The sequence below is a fragment of the Petaurus breviceps genome, unplaced genomic scaffold, assembly GCF_028583685.1.
Source record: "Petaurus breviceps papuanus isolate PSGF00001 unplaced genomic scaffold, PetGlider_PUasm1.0 76, whole genome shotgun sequence".
NCBI classification, from domain to species: domain Eukaryota; kingdom Metazoa; phylum Chordata; class Mammalia; order Diprotodontia; family Petauridae; genus Petaurus; species Petaurus breviceps.
In genome coordinates this window covers 10,589,420-10,609,458 of record NW_027186473.1, presented here as the reverse complement: position 1 = coordinate 10,609,458, position 20,039 = coordinate 10,589,420, and the positions used below count along the sequence as shown (strand labels likewise).

The following is a 20,039-nucleotide window of genomic DNA, read 5'->3' as shown; positions in this document are numbered from 1 at the left end:
TCTTCATCATATTCATTACCTCTTACAGTGAAGTAATGTTCCTATCTATTCATGTACCACAATTGGTTTGCCCAATCCTCACTTGATAGGTATATACTTAGTCCCAGTCAACTCTTTGGGAATGATAAGTTATGAAGTTTCTATTCTGTCTGAGTGGGGAAATTTCCACAATGGAAAGTCCAATGAAACCATGGGTCTAGATGCCTTCCAATCACAGAAAAGAATATATTTTTTATTTTATCAAAAGCCTTTTATTTCTTTTTTTTGTTGTTGATGTCTTTCTAAAAATTTTCTTTTGTAATTAATTTCTTTTTAGTTTTCAGCATTCACTTCCACAAGATTTTGAGTTCCATATTTTCTCCCCATCTCTCCCTTCACCCTCCCCCAAGAAGTTGTGCATTCTGATTACTTCTTTCCCCAATCTTTCCTCCCTTTTAAAACTCCCCTCTCTTCTTTTATCTCTTTTCCTTCTATTTTCCTGTAGCATGAGATAGGTTTCTATACACCATTGCCTGCATGTCTTAAGAAAAGTATATTTTGTGGGATAAAAATAGGCCTGGGGATATAGTCGGGGGGGGGGGGAAGGGGGTGGTCAAGATGGCAGAGTAGAAACAGGACTTCCATGGGGCTCCAGCTTCCACCTCCCCCAATTCATGTAAAAGGTGACACAGAGAAGCTAACCTCCCACTGAGAACCATCTTGCAGGCCGGCAGGAAGTGGCCAGCACAGTGCTCTGGGAACTGAGCCCAGCCCCACGGGAGCTGGAGGTTTTAGCCCCAGGGCAGGCCTGACCAACCACACCAGCTGGAGGGACTTCAGATCACCAGCGCTGTGGTGGTTTCCAGAATTATCAACACATAGATGCTAAGGACAAAGTGAGAGGTCAGTGCAGTGTGGACTTTGGGATCCAGTAGTTGGGAGTGCATTGGTTTTTGCCCCTGGGCGAGAAGTGGCTGGGATGCCATGGCCCTGCAGCTGCAGCCACAAGTGGCTTCTTCACCTCCTGGCCTGCAGATTGTAGGGGGACCAAGTGACCAGTCTGAGGGGAAATGGCTCTTGCTTTAACCTGCTTGGATCTGGATTGTGGTCTAGGATAGAGGTCCTGGGGTGTGTGACCAGATTGCCAGAGCGTGTGGAGGCTTCAGAGAGGGCACCCAACTAATACCTTCAGCAGCTGAGAAAACCCCAGTGTTTGGGACGAAGCTCCCCTGTCTGGTGGCAGAGTCCTACTGTGGCAAAAAGCCCAAAAGTCAAGTAATTGAGTGGCAACATGAGCAAACAAGGGAAGCAAAATAAACAGAGAAACCCAACTTTACACTCCTACTTTGGGGAGAAAAAGGAGCAATGCATGGAACAGGAGGAAGACAGTGAAGTCAGAACTCTTGCACCAAAAGCTTCAAAGAAAAATACAAGCTGGTTACAGTCCATAGAGGACCTTAAGAAGGATTTTGAAAAGCAAATAAGAGAAGTAGATGAAAAATTGGGAAGAGAAATGAGAACAATGCAAGAAAATTATGAAATGAGAGTCAACGACCTGATTGAAGAAAATAACACCTTAAAAATTAGACTAACTCAAATGACAAAAGAGGCTCAAAAAGGCAATGAGGAGAAGAATGCCTTAAAAAGCTGAATTTGCCAGATGGAAAAAGAATCTCAAAAGCTCACTGAAGAGAATCATTCCTTCAGAATTAGATTGGAGCAAATGGAAGCTAGTGACTTTATGAGAAATCAAGATATTATTAAACAGATCCAAACAAATGAAAGAATATAAGGCAATGTGAAATATCTCATTGGAAAAACCACTGACCTGGAAAATAGATCCAGGAGAGATCACTTAAAAATTATTGTACTACCTGAAAGCCATGATCAAAAAAAGGACCTAGAAATCATCCTTCAAGAAATTCTCAAGGAAAACTGCCCTGATGTTTTAGAAATAGAGGGCAAAATAGAGGTTGAAAGAATCCACGATAACCTCCTGAAAAAGATCCCAAAAAGAAAACTCCTAGGAATATTATAGCCAGGTTCCAGAGTTCCCAGATCAAGGAGAAAATATTTCAAGCAGCCAAGAAGAAACAATTTGAATATTGTGGAAACACAAACAGGGTAACACAGGATCTGGCAGCTTCTACATTGAGGGATCAAAGGGCTTGGAATATGATATTCCAGAGGTCAAAGGATCTGGGATTAAAACCAAGAATCACCTACCCAGCAAAACTGAGTATCATATTTCAGGGGAAAATATTGTCATTCAGTAAAATAGAGGACTTTCAAGCATTCTTGATGAAAAAACCAGAGTTCAATAGAAAATTTGACATTCACATACAAGAAGCAAGGGAAGCATGAGATGGTAAACAGGGAAAAGAAATCATAAGAAACTTATCAAAGTTGAACTATTTTCCTACGTGGAAAAACAATAATTGTAACTGATGAAACTTTTCTCAGTATGAAAATAGTTGAAGGGAATACTATATATATATATATACATATATGTATATATAAATGTATATGTCTATATAGGAGGGTATATGGGCATAGGAATACATATGTGAATGTGTGTATATATGTTTACAGGTATACATAGAAGGCACAGAACCAATTTAATAGGAAGGGATGATACTTAAAAGGTGAAACTAAGAGGTGAGAGAGGATATAATGAGAGGAGATGGAGAGAGACAGAATGGGGTAAACTATCTCACATAGAAGAGGGAAGGGAATATGGTTACAATGGAGGGAAAGAACAGGAAGGCAAAAGGGAATGGGTAAACCTTACTCTCATTGAATTTGGCTTAGGCAGTGAATGACATACTCACTAAATAGGTTATCTCACCCTATAGGAGAGTAAGGCAGAAGGGGATGAGAGGGTAGATGATGCAAGGGAGGGCAAGCGGGGGATAGGGAAGGTGGAAGCACCCACTTTTGAAAAGGGACAGGATCAAAGTAGAGAATAGAACAAGGGGGAGGTGGGACAGGAGGGAGAGAAATATAGTCAGTCTTTTACAATATATCCACTATGGAAATGTTTTGCATAGCTACACATGTACAACCTTTACTGAATTGCTTATCTTTCCATTAAGGGTGGGTGACAAGGGAGGAAAGGAATGAATCTGGAATTCAAAGTTTTAAAATAAAATGTTTAATATACATATATATATATACACACACACACACTATTATTAATATTATTTTACATGTAACTGGGAAATAAGATATACAGGCACTGGGGCATAGAGATCTACCATGCCCTACCGGAAAGTCAAAGGGGATATGGGAGAAGATATGGGAGAGAGCAGATTGGAGGAGGGGATATCCAGTGGGATCACTATTTTGGGGGGCAGTGGTTAGGGGAAAAACGGGGAGAAAATTTGTAGCTCAATCTGGCAGAAATGAATGATGTTAGTAAAGCATTTGATTTGAAAAAAAAAAAAAGGCCTGGGGCTCCAGAATATACTGAACAGCACAAGGTTTGAGAAGTGAAGCAATTTCTTCCATTTTATAGTGTAAACCTGCAGTAGAATGCTCAAGGACCATTTCCCCTAAAGTTATGTAATTTTCATTTTATTTTTTTAATTATGAGAAAATTTGGCTTTATATCTGTGGATCTTAGCTCTATGCCTAACAGATAGTAAGTACAAGTACCAATGAATTAAGAAAAAAGTTTTATTGATTTTTTTTTACTTTTGCATTATAAAAATGTACAGATTAATCCACTTCTTGAGACATCTCACAATAACATAAAATAGTTAAGTCAGACAAATATAATGACTTCATCTGAAAGCACATACAGCATTTCACATGTGCAGCATCCTCCCACCCTTCTCTATTTTTTTTTTTAAAGCAATCGGGGTTAAGTAACTTGCTCAAGGTTACACGGCCAGTTATTTCTGGGTCTGGTGCTGAGTATCTGAGCCCAGATTTGATCCCCAGGTCATCCTGACACTGGAGCCAGTGCTCTTACTCGCTGTGCTACCTGGCCGCCCCCACACTTCTCTATTTAAAAAACATTAACAGAAATCTATTTTCTTTCCCTCCCACCTCCAACTCTATTATAAAAAGAAAAAGATAAAAAAATTTCTTTGAACAAATATGCATAGTCAAAAACAAATTTCCTCAGTGGCTGTATACAAAAATATCTCTGTCTTATTCTGCACCCCTAATGCATCACCTCTCCACAATGGATAGTATATTTCATCACTGGTCTTCTAGAATCATGAATGGTTGCTGTATTGATCATAGTACTTAACAGCTTTCAAAGTTACTTTTTAAAATTTATAATGTTGTATAAATTATTCTCTTGATGCTGCTCATTTTATTATCAGTTTGTAAAAGTTCTCAAAATTGTTCATTTTTATAATATTGATGTTAGAATATTAATTGTAAATTGTAAAAATTCTTCTGGTTCTGTTCTCTTCACGCTGTATCACTTCATGTAAGCCTTTCTGTGTCTTTTTTAAATTATCAATTTCCTTATTTGTTACAACATGAATATTCCATCATATCAATATACCACAACTTATTCAGTTATCCTCCAATTGTTGGACATCCCTTTAGTTTCCAGTTTTTTTGCCACTAGAAAAAGAGATGCTATAAATACTTTTGTCCATCAAAGATATTTCTCTCTCTTTGATCTGTTTTGGCATTGCAATGTTATAGCATGATTAAAAGTGTAATTGAACTGTAACTCGAGTACAGCAGCAGCAGCTCAGGTACCTTGGGTAAATTACACCCTCTCCTGCTTTCTTTCTCCCTCCTGCAATGAAAAAACAACTAAAATATCCAAGCAAAAATAGAAAATTAAGATGATATCATACACTAAACAGAACCATATAAAGAGGAATAGATTTATACTGTAAACTTCCTACTGAGTTGTAATCTAAGTCAATTCACTTTTGTTTATTTTGTTTTCTTTTTTGTATTGTATGTGAGGAGTATCTATACATAGAGAAACATGACTTATGCTGAATAGTTGTAGTATTCACTATTATTATGATTATTATGTCCTGTTATTTAATTATTGTATTTTATATCTTTCAATAAATTTCTTTAAAAATAAACTCACCTATTTTCCTAGCTCATTCATAAAATTAAATGAATAACTCATAACCTGAAATTATTTAAATGTCTGCACTGTCTCCCAAGACATACATAAACATTTTCCCAAAATAATTAAGCATATTCAGTCACATTGCTTTAAAAATGTTTCACTGTAAATGAAAAAAAAATCTGTATTATATCTTGTACTCTCTAAAATGTATATTTTGTATATTTTATAATATTCATAAATTATATATTTATTATATTTATAAATAGAGTAGCTTATATGTAATTTATAAGTAAATACACACATATATATGGAGGTAGGTGCTCAAAAATTTTTTATTAATTGGATTATATGAGCAAAAATAGTTGGAAACCACTGCCTTAGAACATTATTGGTTTTTAAGTATGTATTCTGTACATTTGAAAAATAAACTCTTTTACCATCCTATGTTTTTCAGATATAGATAGCTAGATATAGATAAAAAATCGATTTTTATATTTATGACTTAGTAAGTATTTGAGTGACTTCTGTATGCAAGGCACTGAAGACAAATACGGATAATGAAATAATACCCAATCCCAAAAAACTTCATTCTAATAGGGAAGATAATGAATACATATATAAATTTATACAGCTTAGATACATAGTAAACAAAAACAAATAAATAGAAAGTAGTTGAGTACAAGATAGTTTAGGAGAAGGGCATCAGCAAGGGGGATCAGGAAAGGTTTCATATAGAAGGTGGTCCTTGGGCTACCTCTAAAATGAAAAGAGGAGGGACTCTGAGGTCATATAAAGAGGGAGTGTGTTAACAGGCATGTGTTTTATTCATTTATTTTTTTATACAACAGGTAGAAACAAATCCAATTTTATTTTCGTGAACATTTGCATTCTAAAAGTAACACAATTAGCCGGCAGCGGAAGGATTTTACCTTGCTTGCATAGGACTGTTGAAAAACTGCTTTCAGTTTTTCCTGTAAGGATTCCAGAGAAGGAAGATGGTGGCAGTCTGGTATATTCAACATGATGTGAAAAGAGTCATTCCACATTTCAGAATTTGGAATCCTTCTGAAAACTCCTTTGGGCTTCCAGACTCCCTCGTCATTTTTCATCTTCATATGTGTAAGTAATCGGTCTGATAGTTCCAAGGTTTTTGGCTGAGCATTTCAACATACTGAAAACCGGAGGTCTCACACCTTGCCATAAATGCAGTTCCTTTTGGGAAAAGGGTCATATCTATACTTTGACCCAAGTCAATTAAAGCCAACCCATGAGATAAATCATCTATTCCATTGTTCTGTTCTAGGAACCTTTCTCCAACTATAAAATTGTCAGGCTTAATGTCCCCGTGAATGATCTCACAGCTATGAAGTTGTTCTTTCATGTGGAGAATTTTTATTGTAAAGTAGAGGACTAGTGCTTGTGGCATCAGTTTTTCAGGAGTGTTTTTGTAAAGATTAATAGCATTTAGTAATGTTCCATAATGTATAGATCACCAGCCAACACAATGCCATTGTGGAAGATGTGAGCAGCATCAAACTTGATGGACAGGTGGTGCATGCTGGGGTTGAGTCTCTCCATCAGCTGGGTTCCTATATAAAATTCCCAGGGGGTTGCAGGCTCTGTTGCCTGAAATCCTTCATTTGGTTTGGAAGAAGACCTGCTCATAGGTCATTCACCAAAGAATCTTATTCCCGTGCTTTTGTTTATAGGCTGTGTTACTCCAGCATTTTCTTTACTTCCATCTTCAAAGATAGAAAAAGCAGGTGACCTGGAAGGGACATCATTAACTCCCCAAGCTCCCAGGGGCTGTATAGTCTTTTGGGAATAGTCCTTAAATACATCATCATCTTGATTAAGAGAGGAAAGTTTATCGTCTTCAGCAGAAACTTAAGGATGTGAAGTTTCCTGAAACATATTCATTATGAATCCTAGAGCTTCTTGGATGTGAACTGTGGGTGAAGGCTGGACTCTTGATGGTGTAGCCTGTATCATTCCTGCTGATGTGTTGGGTGTTACATGAGAAGTACTTACACCAAAAAGTGAAGGTGTTTCAGCTTTACTCTGTGGTCCAGTGTATAGCTTTGATTCATAAGGATTTTTATTCACATATGGTTCTTTAAATTCCAGGTCATGAGAAGACACCAAATGCTTCTGAAAAGAATCGGGCATGATATTCATGCTGCTGTTGTTAGCTTGCACCAGTGACAGTCTTGACCCTCTCCAGGGTCTTCCTGTACTTTGTTGGAATTCTCTCTGCACACTGCAGCTGGGAAGTCTGTTCCCAGCTAGGGCCTCAGGGAGGCAGGACAGGCAACACTTTGGTTGACCCTTGGTAACACGGAGGTTGCAGAAGTAATGTTTGCTGAGAGTGGTACAACTGGAGACACTGTTAGCTGTTGGTCTCTTATGTTAACTGAGGGCTGCTGATTTCTGGCTTCATAAGGTCCAGCTGGTTCTTGTGGCAAGCGTGCACTTGGCCTCACACATACTGGATGAGCCTCAGTTCTACCCTGGAGAGTAGCTGCATTTCCCTGTGCTGTCTTCATCACTTCCTTCAGCTGCTTGTGAAGTTCATCCATTTTCTGCTTTAAAATCTGATCTTCAAAGGCATCAGCTTCTTTCCTTTTTAAGTATTCTTTGTCTTCATTTGCCCATTCTTTTTGTTTTCTCATTTGCTTGTGCTTCTGAGTTCTCAGTTCCTTGAAGGAAAATTCTGAATCTCCACAAATGAGCTTATCTTTGCAATACATACAGATTTTTTTGATATCACTCCTGGATGCTAATAAAGATTGCTGGACTGAATAACCTGACTTAGAAATGATGATACGTTGTTCTGTTTTTGATTCTTTATTGTGAACAGATGACTGCACTGCAGGAGAAAGTGAATCCTGATTTTTAGGAATGCAAGCTGGGTCACCATTTTCTTGAAGTGATCTTTTTGTTGTCATTTGATTTAAAATTTGAGAATTGCAAAGGGGTTCTTGAGCTGGCAAATGTGTTCCAGTGAATCTGTTCTGGAATAAACTGTACTGTTGATGCAATATTTCAGTAGGTTCCACCTGGTTATGAATTCCTTTATGAAAAATAGCACTGGCATGTTGTAGATCTCCTTGGACTTCAAGGTGCTGAGCCCAAGCTAAATACAGAGCAGATGACCTGATACCAATCCCTTGGCTGTATATAAATTCATAAAATTGATGAGGTTCACTGTTAAATTCAGCTAATTTTACACAGCAGTTAATGAACCTTGGATCACTATGGTACCTCTTCTTATCCAAAAATGTCTTGAATAATTGTTCTAAGAGTGTGGACAAAAATTCTGTATTTTGAGCAAAATTCTCTTCTGCCCACTGTGCATATCTTTCCCACAGATCAAGTGGATCATCTCCCCTGTAGCTTTGTACATGGGCTTCAAACATTTGCAAAGCACGTTTTGGGTCGTCCATGGTCTCCCAAGACGAACATACACATACACACACAAAAACTCCGAGAGCAGCCACCATCGGCCAGATTCAAATCTCCCGACAGGCATGTGTTTTAGTTGGTGCATAGTCCTCTTCAAGATAACAATTTTCTTCTTGTTTATCTTTCAGTTTAACTTGTCAAGTACTGATAAAGATAAATTAGATTTCTCTAACTATTAATGCCTTGCTGTCTAAATCTTCTATTTTTGCTAACTTTTCCTGTAAGTACTAAGCCTCTGTGTCTTTTGGCTTTAATATATGTGTGTTTGGTATGGTATGGTATGGTATGGTATGGTATATCTATTATGCATACATATTTCATATAGTTTCATTGTATGCATAGCCTGTAAGTATGGTATAATTTTCCTATTCAAGTTTCCTAAATCAGTATTGCAACTGACTCTAATGATGAACTGAGGTTGCTCTTGACTACTCACTGGAGTATCTTTCTGGAACTCTATTTCTTTAATTATTTTCTAACCACTCTGTAATGCTTAAAAAAAATACAAGTACCTTTAGGAAATCTCACTGGTCTTTCTCTCACCATTCTAATAATTTATAGATAACTGGGAAAATAACTTGAGTCATTTTAATAGAATTCCATTTTCTTTCTTTATTGGACCACCTTAGGTATTCAGAAGAAAGATAATAATATTGGGGTAAAAACATTATGCTTGTACCTAACAACACTGACTGAGTACCAACAATTCTTTTGGAGGAAAGAGAATGCTAGAGTTAGGTTCTCAGTTAAAACATCCATATGAACTTGAGCAAGTCACTTAACCTTGTTCAGTCTTAGTTTCCTCATCTATAAAATCAAGTGGTTGGATTAATTGACTTTTAGAGTGTCCCTTCCAGCTTTAAATCTGTAATATGTAATCCTATTATTGCATTCATTTTGAGCTCATATTCTAAATTAATCTTTGTTGAGCCAAAGAAGGTTAAATTGAGGACAATCTAATTGGTTTAGAAAAAGTAGTGTTTACTTAGCCTGACTCATCAGTTTTTCTGGTTAGCACCATTTTTGTTGACATCTTCAAGTTTGTTTTCTTCTTCACTGGAACTCTTCATTAAACAATTTCTCAACTAAACAGTATACTTTATGTGCAGTTTTCAAAGTATGGACTCCTTCTGTCTAAGCCATTTGTAATTAATCATTACAGATGTTATTGGCAAACTACTCTTTATTTTGAGACTGTTACAATGAAATCTGCCCCATCCGAAATCTATATGTGTGTTTCTAGTTAATAATACCAAAAAAACAAAGATACTTCTGCTCAAGTTTGCAGTCATCATGCTCATGGGATTTATAAATGAATAGAGCCAACATTGTGTCTGGATTCAGTTTATCAGCATTATGAAAAGCAGTAAAGTAATGATGAAATTTGTTTTTAATAAATTGAAATCAGAAAACTATTTGCCTATCATTACTGACTCCTAACAACAGCACTAACAGTAACAAAAGCTCTTTTTTCCTTCATACGTTGCTACAAATTTTCAGTTTTTGAAACTATTTTTTAGTTATATCTGACTCTTCATGATCCCATTTGGGGTTTTCTTGGCAAAGATACTGGAGTGGTTTGCCTGAGGCAAACAGGGTTAAGTGACTTTCCCAGGGTCACACAGCTAGTAAGTGTCTGAGGCCAGATTTGAACTCGTTTGCCTGACTCCAGTCCCAGTGCTCTATCCACTGAGCCAGTTAGCTATCCCAGTAAAACAGTGGCACTCACAAAAACTCAGTATAAAAGAGGAATTGTTTTTAAAGGTACTTGGCGAAACCAGTCTGGATTGACAGTTTTTTAAACTACTATGTAAATCTTCCTGATGATGTTAAAAGAAAAACAGAGCATGAATGAAAGTTTTGTCTGTACTTCAATGCTCAGACCTTGTGGTTCTTTTAGTTGAAGTAGACTGAATGTTAGAATAGGCAATACAATGAAAAGACTCAGTTCCCCAAATTTGAATAGGAAATACATACTGATTTAAAAAAAATACCAGTAACCTGTAATTGCTTCAAGCAGCATTTTCTTTGCATATGAATTATTTGTTCATAAATCCACAGAAAAATGGAAATAAATGTTGCTTTCATGCCCCCTTTCTTCACAATTGTTTTTATATGGATTTCTGTGTGCTTTTTTTTGGGGGGGGGAGATACTACAAACCATAAAAGCAAGAGAATATCGTAGTAATGGTGAACAATTGCCAGGTTTGCTAATAAGGATACTATTTGGATTTCTATTATGAAAGATAAACATTTGTTTCCTTAATTAAGACCATATGTCTTAGCTGTCTGTATATGAAAGTGTTGACTAAGTCTGGATCCCACTAGTGAAGTGAAACTAGAGAGGCTGCATGGTCTAGTGGAAAGCAATGCGCCAGTCAGCATCATTAAGCATCTGCTGCCTTCCAGGAGCTGTGCAAGGGCCCAGGATAAAAAGACACAGTCCTGCCTTCAGTGAGCTCATACTCTAGTGATGGTTCTGTAGAGTCAAATAGCATACACCTATGCAAAGGAAATATCAGAAAACTTGGAGTTGTTGAGGGAGTGGGCAAGTAGCTAGGGGAGCCTTATGAAAACCTTCTTGGAGGAGGTGGCATATGAGCTGTGCTTTTAAGAAAACTTGATATTTTAAGAGATAGAGATGAAGAGGGACTGCACTTCAGTTGAGGGAAACAGTATCTGCAGAGGAATAGAGATGGGAGCTGGAATGCCATGTACAGGAAACAGGAAATAGGCCAGATTAGCTGGACCCTAGAATGTATGAAGGGAAGTAATGTGCATTCATCCTGGAATGATAGGTTTGAACCAGACTATGAAGATCTCTAAATACTAAACTGAGGGATTTATATTTGCTCTAGAGGAGATAGGGCCACTGAAGCTTTGTGGAACTGGGATTTTGGAATATTGTTTTGGTAGCTGTATTCAGGATAGAACAGAGAGAGGAGAAATTTTAAGGAGGTAGACCACTTATGAGGCTACTATGTAGTCTAAGTCAGAAGTGATGGAGTACCTATGTGAATGAAGAGGAAAGGATGATGAAAAGATATGTAGAGATAGTGCTGGAGAAGTCTTTTGAGAGACCCTTGGACAATAAGGAGATTGAATTAGTCAATACCTAAAGTTCTTAATTCAGACTGTTCACTGGAAGGTCAGATGCTAAAGCTTAAATACTCTGGCCACCTAATGAGAAGATAAGCCTAATTGGAAAAGACCTTGATGTTGGGAAAGATTCAAGGCAGCAAGAAAAGGGGATGACAGAGGATGAGATGGATATAGTGTCATGGAAACAACAAATGTGAACTTGGACAGACTTTGAGAGATGGTGAAGGACAGAAGGGCTGGTGTTCTATGGTTCATGGGGTCACAAAGAACCCGACATGACTGAACAGCAAAAAGCAACTAATGTGGGGATTAAGGGAGAGTGTGGAAGAGAGGATGACTCCTAGGCTGTGAACTTGGGTAACTAATAGGATGGTGCTATGATAGACAGAAATTGGGAAATTAGGAATGGGGTAGACTTTTTTGGGAAAGCTAGTGAGTTCTCTTTGGGAATATGTTGAGCTTGATATGTGTATTGGTCATCCAGCTGAAATTGTTGAAGAGAGGCTTGGTGATAAGAGGACTAAAGCTCAAGGAGACAGAATAGGGCTGGGAGTCATCTTCACAGGGACCAGGTATGAAGACCTGCATTCTCATTTGGGCTCTGCCATTTAAAAGCAAAATGACAATAGACAAATAGAGGAAGTAGGGCCACTGGAGCTTTGTGGGCCTAGTTTCCTTGTTTGCAAAATTGCTTAACTTTTTTCTTTTCTCTAAGGGAAGATAAAGGTTTTGCTGGGCAAGGTATATTGAGAAATGATTGTGATACAAAAAGCTTCGAGGTATTAGCAGTTTTCTTGAAAGAACTCTTCATTAATTTATTTTTACTTACTTATGGAGTAAAGCTATTCTTGAATTCCTATAGGGAATCCCTGAGATAGAAACTCCTTTTGCTGAGAAGATCGGAAAATTGTCTCTAACTTGGATCCTTAAAAGATTTATCTGGGTACAATGAGAAGTTAAATGATCTGCTTTTGGTCACATAGTATATATTGTGGCTATGTGAACCTAGATCATCCTGACTTCAAGGCTGTCTCCCTATCAACAATGCCATGTCACTTTGCAAGGAATAATAAATTCTACCTGTATATGTGTGTGGGAAATGCTCATTGACTGCCTTTATCTAGGTCTGGGTTGATAGCCTTCTTTAATCTAGATTAAGAAGAAAGGATCACCGATTGAGTGGGAAAGCTGTCTAATCCAACTCTTTCAGATTTACAGATGAGAATACCAGGTCTCAAAGAGGTTAAATGACTTGAGATTTTATAGAAAATGTAATTTTGGGGCAGTTGCAGTGTAAAGAATGTAGTTTGGCAGATGGAGAGAGGGGGAAGCTATCTCAGGCCTCTGGAATGTTATAGGCAGCTGGTTTTAGATGGAGTTGTAGTCAAGGAAGGAATAAACACCATATAGAGCTTTTCTGTACAATGTCCAGTACATTGTAGGATCTTAAATAAATATTAAGTAGATGATTGTTGCTCCAAATGTAATATGTCATCAGTGCTGATACACTTCTGGTTATTCTTCATTTCTTGTTCCCTATTTCCAATGAAATCTTTCAACATTCTGGGCCTGTTAACCACTTATTGCCAAAGAAGAAGTATAGTTAATATACTGGAATCAGATTTCTGACTTTGAGCTAGAAGACTTGGGTTTCAATTCTAGTTCTGCCACTTTCTAGTTGCCTAACCAAAGGGAAATCATTTCATTCCTCTGGGCCTGTTTCCTAACCTGAAAATGGGGAAAATAACAATTGTATTACCAGAGATTTGTTCTAAGGAAAGCCCTTTGTGAACCCTAAAGTGCATGTATAAATGTGAAATCTTGTTCTTTCCTTTCATTATCAAATGAAGCTCCTTTAGTGATTAAAATGTCTTTTGATCTCACAGGAACAGTTCTTTTAAAGAAATTTTGATGCTTTTGGGCTAGTTATATAGCAATTATGTCCCACCATGCCTTGACCCTCAAATCCCTGAACCTCTTTTCTAGCAAAGAAGAATGAAGTAAAACTGACCAATGTAACAGGTGTACCTGCCCAAGTCTGTCATTCTGGGTATCCATAGTCATCTGGCCTCTAGATTAGATGTGAATCCTTGTGTCTATTCCAAGGTCACTTGCCATGTTGTCTAATTTTTGTTTACGTTGTTGTCATTGTGTATAGTGTTCTTCTGGCTCTCTTTACTTTACTCCACATCAGTTCATACAAGCCTTTCCAGGGTTCTCTGAATGTCTTATCCATGAATAGAGGAGCTGACCAAAATTCTTCCTCCTGTTGTATGTTTGACATTGTCACATTGCTACAATACCGGAGAAAGTCTCTATGCATTGACCATGAAATGTTATTTACATAAATGCCTGGAAATATTTACTGCAATATGTTTTACTAATATATTTAGTATATTACAATAATTTACAATATATTTAATAAATATAATAAATATATTAATATATTTACAAAATAATTTACTGCAAATTCATTCAAAATTTTGACTGAAGCACTAAGGAAAAGTTCACTGAGAAAACTATTTTTTTTCTCATCCCTAGGACGAGTTACTCCTGGGCAGCTCACCTCTTATATCCAGCTTTTCAAGAAAAACTTCAAAGCCTTGGAGAGTCACTGTGGTCTCCTACAACTTGGGCTGGCCTCAGTCCAGACTCTGAAACATCCCATGTCTTCAAAGTGGGACAACTTTCTGGCTTTTGAAAGGCTACTTCTCCAGGTAAATTGCTACATGACTTTATCACATTTCTTTATTGGCAATTGAATTTTTGAAATAATTGCCTAATGTTCATGTTTTTAAAATAAAATAATACTTGATATTGGTTGTATCACTACATTGGGCATTTTATCATTATTATTGTCTAAAAACTTTTTCTTTAAATCTCTTTCTCCCTTTGTCCCTTAGTTCTCTTCCCTTCTCCTTCTCCACTTCCAGCAAAAAAGAAAAAAACACAAATATTCAAGTAGAAATTTTGTTTCTATACCTTTTCAGACAATCTCTCCTTTTGATATCATTGAATATTGAAGATCATTGTTGGCATCCGACTATATTTCATAACTCCTTATACACATATTTCTTCTATACATGTACTGTTCCAGTTCCATGCCTCTTTATAGGTGAAGATGTAGGGGAGTTTTGATATATGGAATAAAGGAGAAAAGATGCTTATGGCAGATGGTCTCTATTTTCTTAGTAAATCCAAAGGCAACCAAAACTGCTGAAAGAATTGGAGATAATGGAGGCATTGAGGGCTTGAAGAAAAAAGAGAAAGAAGTTTAAGAGTAGCCACTGAAAGGAGCCAAGAAGAAAGTAAGTCAGGAAAAAAAAGTTTTACCATTTAGTCATGAGGGCCCAGTTGAAATTAGGTTATATGAAATCTGTGGTAGACCTAGGAGATTTCCTCTAGTATCATTCGGAATCGTGAGAATGTGAGCAGAGAAAAGAATTAAGAGTTACCGGCAGATTGTGAATGATGGTAAGACAAGGGAACAAGGGAGTGAACAGAGGACAGAATATAGGTGGACACATCAATTATACGATCAAGAGAAAAGTGATACGAGGGAAGGGGTGATGGAATGGGAGAACAGCATAGGTTGGAGGGGACTCTAGGTTACATTGAGCTAAGGATAAAGAATAAATGTGTGTGTGTGTGTGTGTGTGTGAGAGAGAGAGAGAGAGAGAGAGAGAGAGAGAGAGAGAGAGAATATGTGTGTGTGTGTGTTTTAAAAAAATGAAGCAGATACTAAGGCTATGGGGATAGTAAGATCAGAGAGGGGAATTTCAGACTTCAGAATCATTGAGGAGGCACAGTTTTGGGTAATGGTGATAGCTAAGATATGACCATTGCTTTTGGGTGCTGAGATTGGGTTAAGCTTTAGGTGATGGATTTTGCAATGGTTGCTGCTCGCAAAGATTGCCATCATGTTTGAGGGAGCGTCATTGTGTATGTTGAATACTCAGTATAAAACCAAGGGTTGGAGCTGAAGAAGGAGACTGTGAACTAGGTACTGAACTAGAGGAAACAGAAAATGTGACCTCAAGGCTCAAGGATTTGGACCTGATCATATAGATGAATGGAGTGAGCTTCAGAGGAGGAGAAGTGGCTGAATGATGATGGCAAAGGCAAGTTGTGGAAGGAGAAGTTAGTATGCAGGATACTCACTTCTCTTGGTCCAGAGTATCAGTGACATGAGGAAAGGATTAGCCAGAACTGAGTTCAGGAGGCTAAAGATATCCAGTCTTAGGGAGAAAACCAGCTTTTTGTGTGCTCAAAAAAGATGGAAAGTGTCTGAAAAAGAGAAGTGAAGGATTCAAAGGAGTCGATTAACAATAGAATGGGATTTTAGAGGCCTCAATGGAAGAGGATGTCAGAGGAGGAGAGGAACTAGGGCATTTTAGGATTAATTTGAATGGAGACAGGAGTGTGGGGAGAATTATCAGTGGAACGGGGCTTTTGTTTCAATAGGTTGCAAATCTAGATTTCTGGAATTAGGGAACCAGGAGGTTTAAATTCTCTAGCTGTATCTACTAGCTGGTTTTTGCCTCTTGATTTCAGAGTCTTGTAGTGGTAGAGGTTAGAGTTGATATAGTGTTCCCTCTCCAAATATGGAGGAAGAAGGAGGAAGGGAGAGGTAGAATGGGATAGATTATCTCATATAAAAGAGGAATGAAAGAGCTTTTCTAGTGGAGGGGAAAATGGGGAGGGGTCGTATCAGACAACACTTGAACCTTATTCTCATCAGAATTGGCTCAAAGAGGAAATAACATACACACTCAGTTGGGTATAGAAATATATCTTACCCTTCAGCAAAGTAGGAGGGGAAGGGGAAGAGAAACAGGGAGGAACTGATATAAGGGAAAGTAGATTGGGGGAATCAGTGGTCAGAAACAAAACACTTTTGAGGAGGGACAAGGTGAAAGGAGAAAGTAGAATTACCAGGAAAAATAGAAATAGGGAAAACCACAATCGTAACTTTGAAAAAAATTTTAAAACAAGTTTTTCTTTTTTTTTTTCAGAATTTATTTTTAGTTTAGTTTTTTTTTTTTGGAGGGCAATTGGGGTTAAGTGACTTGCCCAAAGTCACATGGCTAGTAAGTGTGTTAAGTGTCTGAGGCTGGATCCAAACTCAGGTCATCCTGACTCCAGGGCTGGTGCTCTCTATTCACTGTGCCACCTAGCCACCCCAAAAACAAGTTTTTCTGATAAAGGCCTCATCTCTCAAATATGAGAGCCCTGAGTCAGATTTATAAGAATACAAGTCACTCCCCAATTGATAAATGGGCAAAGAATATGAACAGGCAGTTTTTAGAGGAAAACATTAAAGTTATCTAGAGTCATATTAAAAAATGCTCTAAATCACTATTGATTAGAGAAATGCAAATTAAAGCAACTATGAGGTACCACCTCACATCTATCAGAGTGGCTTATATGACAAAAAAGGAAAATGACAAATGTTGGAAGGGATGTAGGAATATTAGGACACTAAAACAGTCTTATGACCAAAGGGTTATCAAACTGTGCATACTCTTTGACCCTAGCAATATCACTTCTACTTCTGAATCCCAAAGAGATCATAAAAAAGGGAAAAGGACACACATGTAAAACATCTATAGCAGCTCTTTTTGTGGTGGCAAAAAATTGGAAATTGAGGGGATGCTTATCAATTAAGGAATGGCTTAATAAATTGTGGTATATGATTGTGGCATGTTGCAGTATAAGAAGTGATGAGTGGGATGATTTCAAAAAGGACTAAAAAGACTTAGGTGAACAGATGCAAAGTGTAGTGAGCAAAACCAGGAGACCACTGTACATGGTAGCAGCAATATTGTACTATGATCATCTGTGAATGACTTACAATGATCCAAGATAGCTCAAAAGGACTTATGATTTAAAAAAAATCATCTCCAAAGAAGTGATGGTGTCTGAATGCAGATCAAAGCATACTATTTTTCACTTTATTTTTTTCATGGGTTTGCTTTTTTTTTTGTTTGTGTTTCATTCCATAACATAGCTAATAGGTAAATGTGTTTTGCATAATTGTATACCTATATCAAATTGTTTGCTTTCCCATTGAAGAGGGAAGAAAGGAAGGGAAGGAGGGAATTTGGAACTCAAATTAAAAAAAATAAATGTTAAAATTATTTCTATATGTAATTGGGGGAAAACAAAATATTCAAATAAAAAACAAACATGGGTGGGGCTGGCTAAGGTGGTAGGTCCCAAGACAGAGGCCTGGGTCCCTGGGATCTGGACAAAACTCATATGAACATTTGGACTGGGCTCATACTATCTCAGTCATTACAAAGAATGAGATATCTAGAAGATATTCCACCTCTAGATCATATATATCCTTCTCTGCCAATTCTGTTATCCCAAATCCTAGTCCTTTTATAATCAGTCCACCTTGAGGTCCCAGTCACATGGTGTGTAAGAACTATTTGGGCCAATGTTTTACTAAAGTTAAGAAAAAAAATAAGTCAATCTTCTGGGTAAAAATTGGAGGAGGCATAGCTAGAGAGCAATTTATATGAGAAGATTTGTAGGTTTTAGTAGATCAGCTGCTAGCTGAAGATGAGTTAACAATGTGATGGAGTGACCAAAACAGCTAGCTTAATCTTAGATTTTTTTAATTAAGAGAGGTGTGGTGTTCAGAATGAAGAATACAATAGCCTCTCTGCATTCTGCTCTGATCACACCTCACCTGCAATTTTGTGTTCAATTTTATGTACTGCATTTTAGGAAGGATATTGATAAACTGGAGGACATTAAGAGAAGGGTGACTAAGGATGGTGAAGAACCTTGATATAATAATAGCAATAACAATTGACATTTATCTATTTCTTTGTTTGCAAAGCACTCTACATATATTATTTCATTTGAACCTTACACCAACCGTATCACAGTAGGTGCTATTATTATACTAGATTTACAGTTGAGTTTTACTGAAACTCAGAAAGGTTAAGTGATTTACTCATGACCCACAGCTAGTAAATGTCCAAGGCAATATTCAGACTTAGGTATCCCTTCACTCCGAGTCCAGTATTTTTTCCATGATATCAAAATGCCATCCCTGATCATGAAGGAATTGGGTTTGTCATGGGGATGCTGATGGCTGTTTTCAAGTATTTGAAGGGCTTTATGGAAGAGGGATTAGAAATATTCCATTTGCCCCATATGGCAGAATTTGGATCATTGGGTGGAAATTGAAGGGAAATCAACTTCCTATAATTAGAGCTATCTGGAAGGATTTGATGGCTTCTTAAGGTCCTTCCAAATCTGTAATTCTGTTACATCACTTACAGAATCACTTGGAAGCAAATACACCAGAGAGATTTCCTACAAGGTTGTTATAACACTTTAACACTTCTCTAAATCCCTACAAATGCTAAAGATGATGACTTGAAACCACGGCTCTGTCTCTGCCTGTGAATATGATTAGTTTTGGGGACTGTTTTCTTCACTAATTTATACTGTCTTAGGCTGCCTGAGCCCTATTTGCTCATTGCTAGTGTGAAAGGGGAAAAAAGAACAGGGCAACCAAGTAGATATTTAAACAGTTTGAGACTTGTCTTTCATCATAATTGTACCCTCCTCTAGAGATCTCTGTGTTCTCCATTGTTCCTGTGTCTTCATGAGTCAGTTATGGAACCGAGGCAAACTTTAAAGCTAGTCATTCTCCTTCACCTTTGTTTCTGAACATACTGATTTTCTTCAGTGCCCACACAACCATTAGCTTTGAATGCTAAGGTGTAATACAGAGTCAGCTGTCTCTTCTGCAGACTGTTGTCTGAAAACAAAATAGTTAAGTCTATTTGGGGCACAAGGACAACTTGTAATTTTCCTGCAGAGGTTTGACCATGACTGAGAGCAGAGTCTCAGCCCTTGGAGGGGGTGCCAATTTCTCTAAATGTTGCTCTTTTCCCACAATTTTTGAGAACAATGATCAGCAGAGCTCGGTTCTGGACCTGGGTCTTTCACCAGCTCCATATTTCTGAGTCAGTCATTTTGGGCATCAGCTCCCTTTTCTATAAAATGAGGTGGTTAGACTGTATGATTCCTAAATCCTTGGCTCTAATGTTCAACAATGCTTGAATTTCAGGCTTCAGTCACTGTAACCTCAATGTTGGCTTCATTGCTTAAATAACCTTGTAGGTGCTCTTTCCTTTTTCTTTCTTTCTTTCCTTCCTTCTTTCTCTCTTTCTCCTTTCCTCCTTTCCTCCCTACCTTCCTTCCTTCCTTTCTTTCTTTCTTTCTTTCTTTCTTTCTTTCTTTCTTTCTTTCTTTCTTTCTTTCTTTCTTTCTTTCTTTCTTTCTTTCTTCCTTTCTTTCTTCCTTCCTTTCTTTCTTTCTTTCTTTCTTTCTTTCTTTCTTTCTTTCTTTCTTTCTTTCTTTCTTTCTTTCTTTCTTTCTTTCTTTCTTTCTTTCTTTCTTT

General features: G+C 37.4%; 1 protein-coding gene and 1 pseudogene across 2 annotated transcripts in view; one reads left to right on the top strand and one right to left on the bottom strand.

Annotated features, from left to right (window-relative positions):
* The window catches only part of SCFD2 (sec1 family domain containing 2), a 438,813-nt gene that overhangs the window by 88,441 nt on the left and 330,333 nt on the right, over positions 1-20,039 (top strand). For both annotated transcript variants that reach the window (XM_069105227.1, XM_069105228.1), the window contains exon 4: positions 14,150-14,325. In XM_069105227.1, coding sequence (XP_068961328.1) covers positions 14,150-14,325 — 176 coding nt within the window. The remainder of the gene's footprint in view (positions 1-14,149; positions 14,326-20,039) is intronic.
* Positions 3,174-8,783, bottom strand: LOC138175003 (mitotic checkpoint serine/threonine-protein kinase BUB1 pseudogene; annotated as a pseudogene).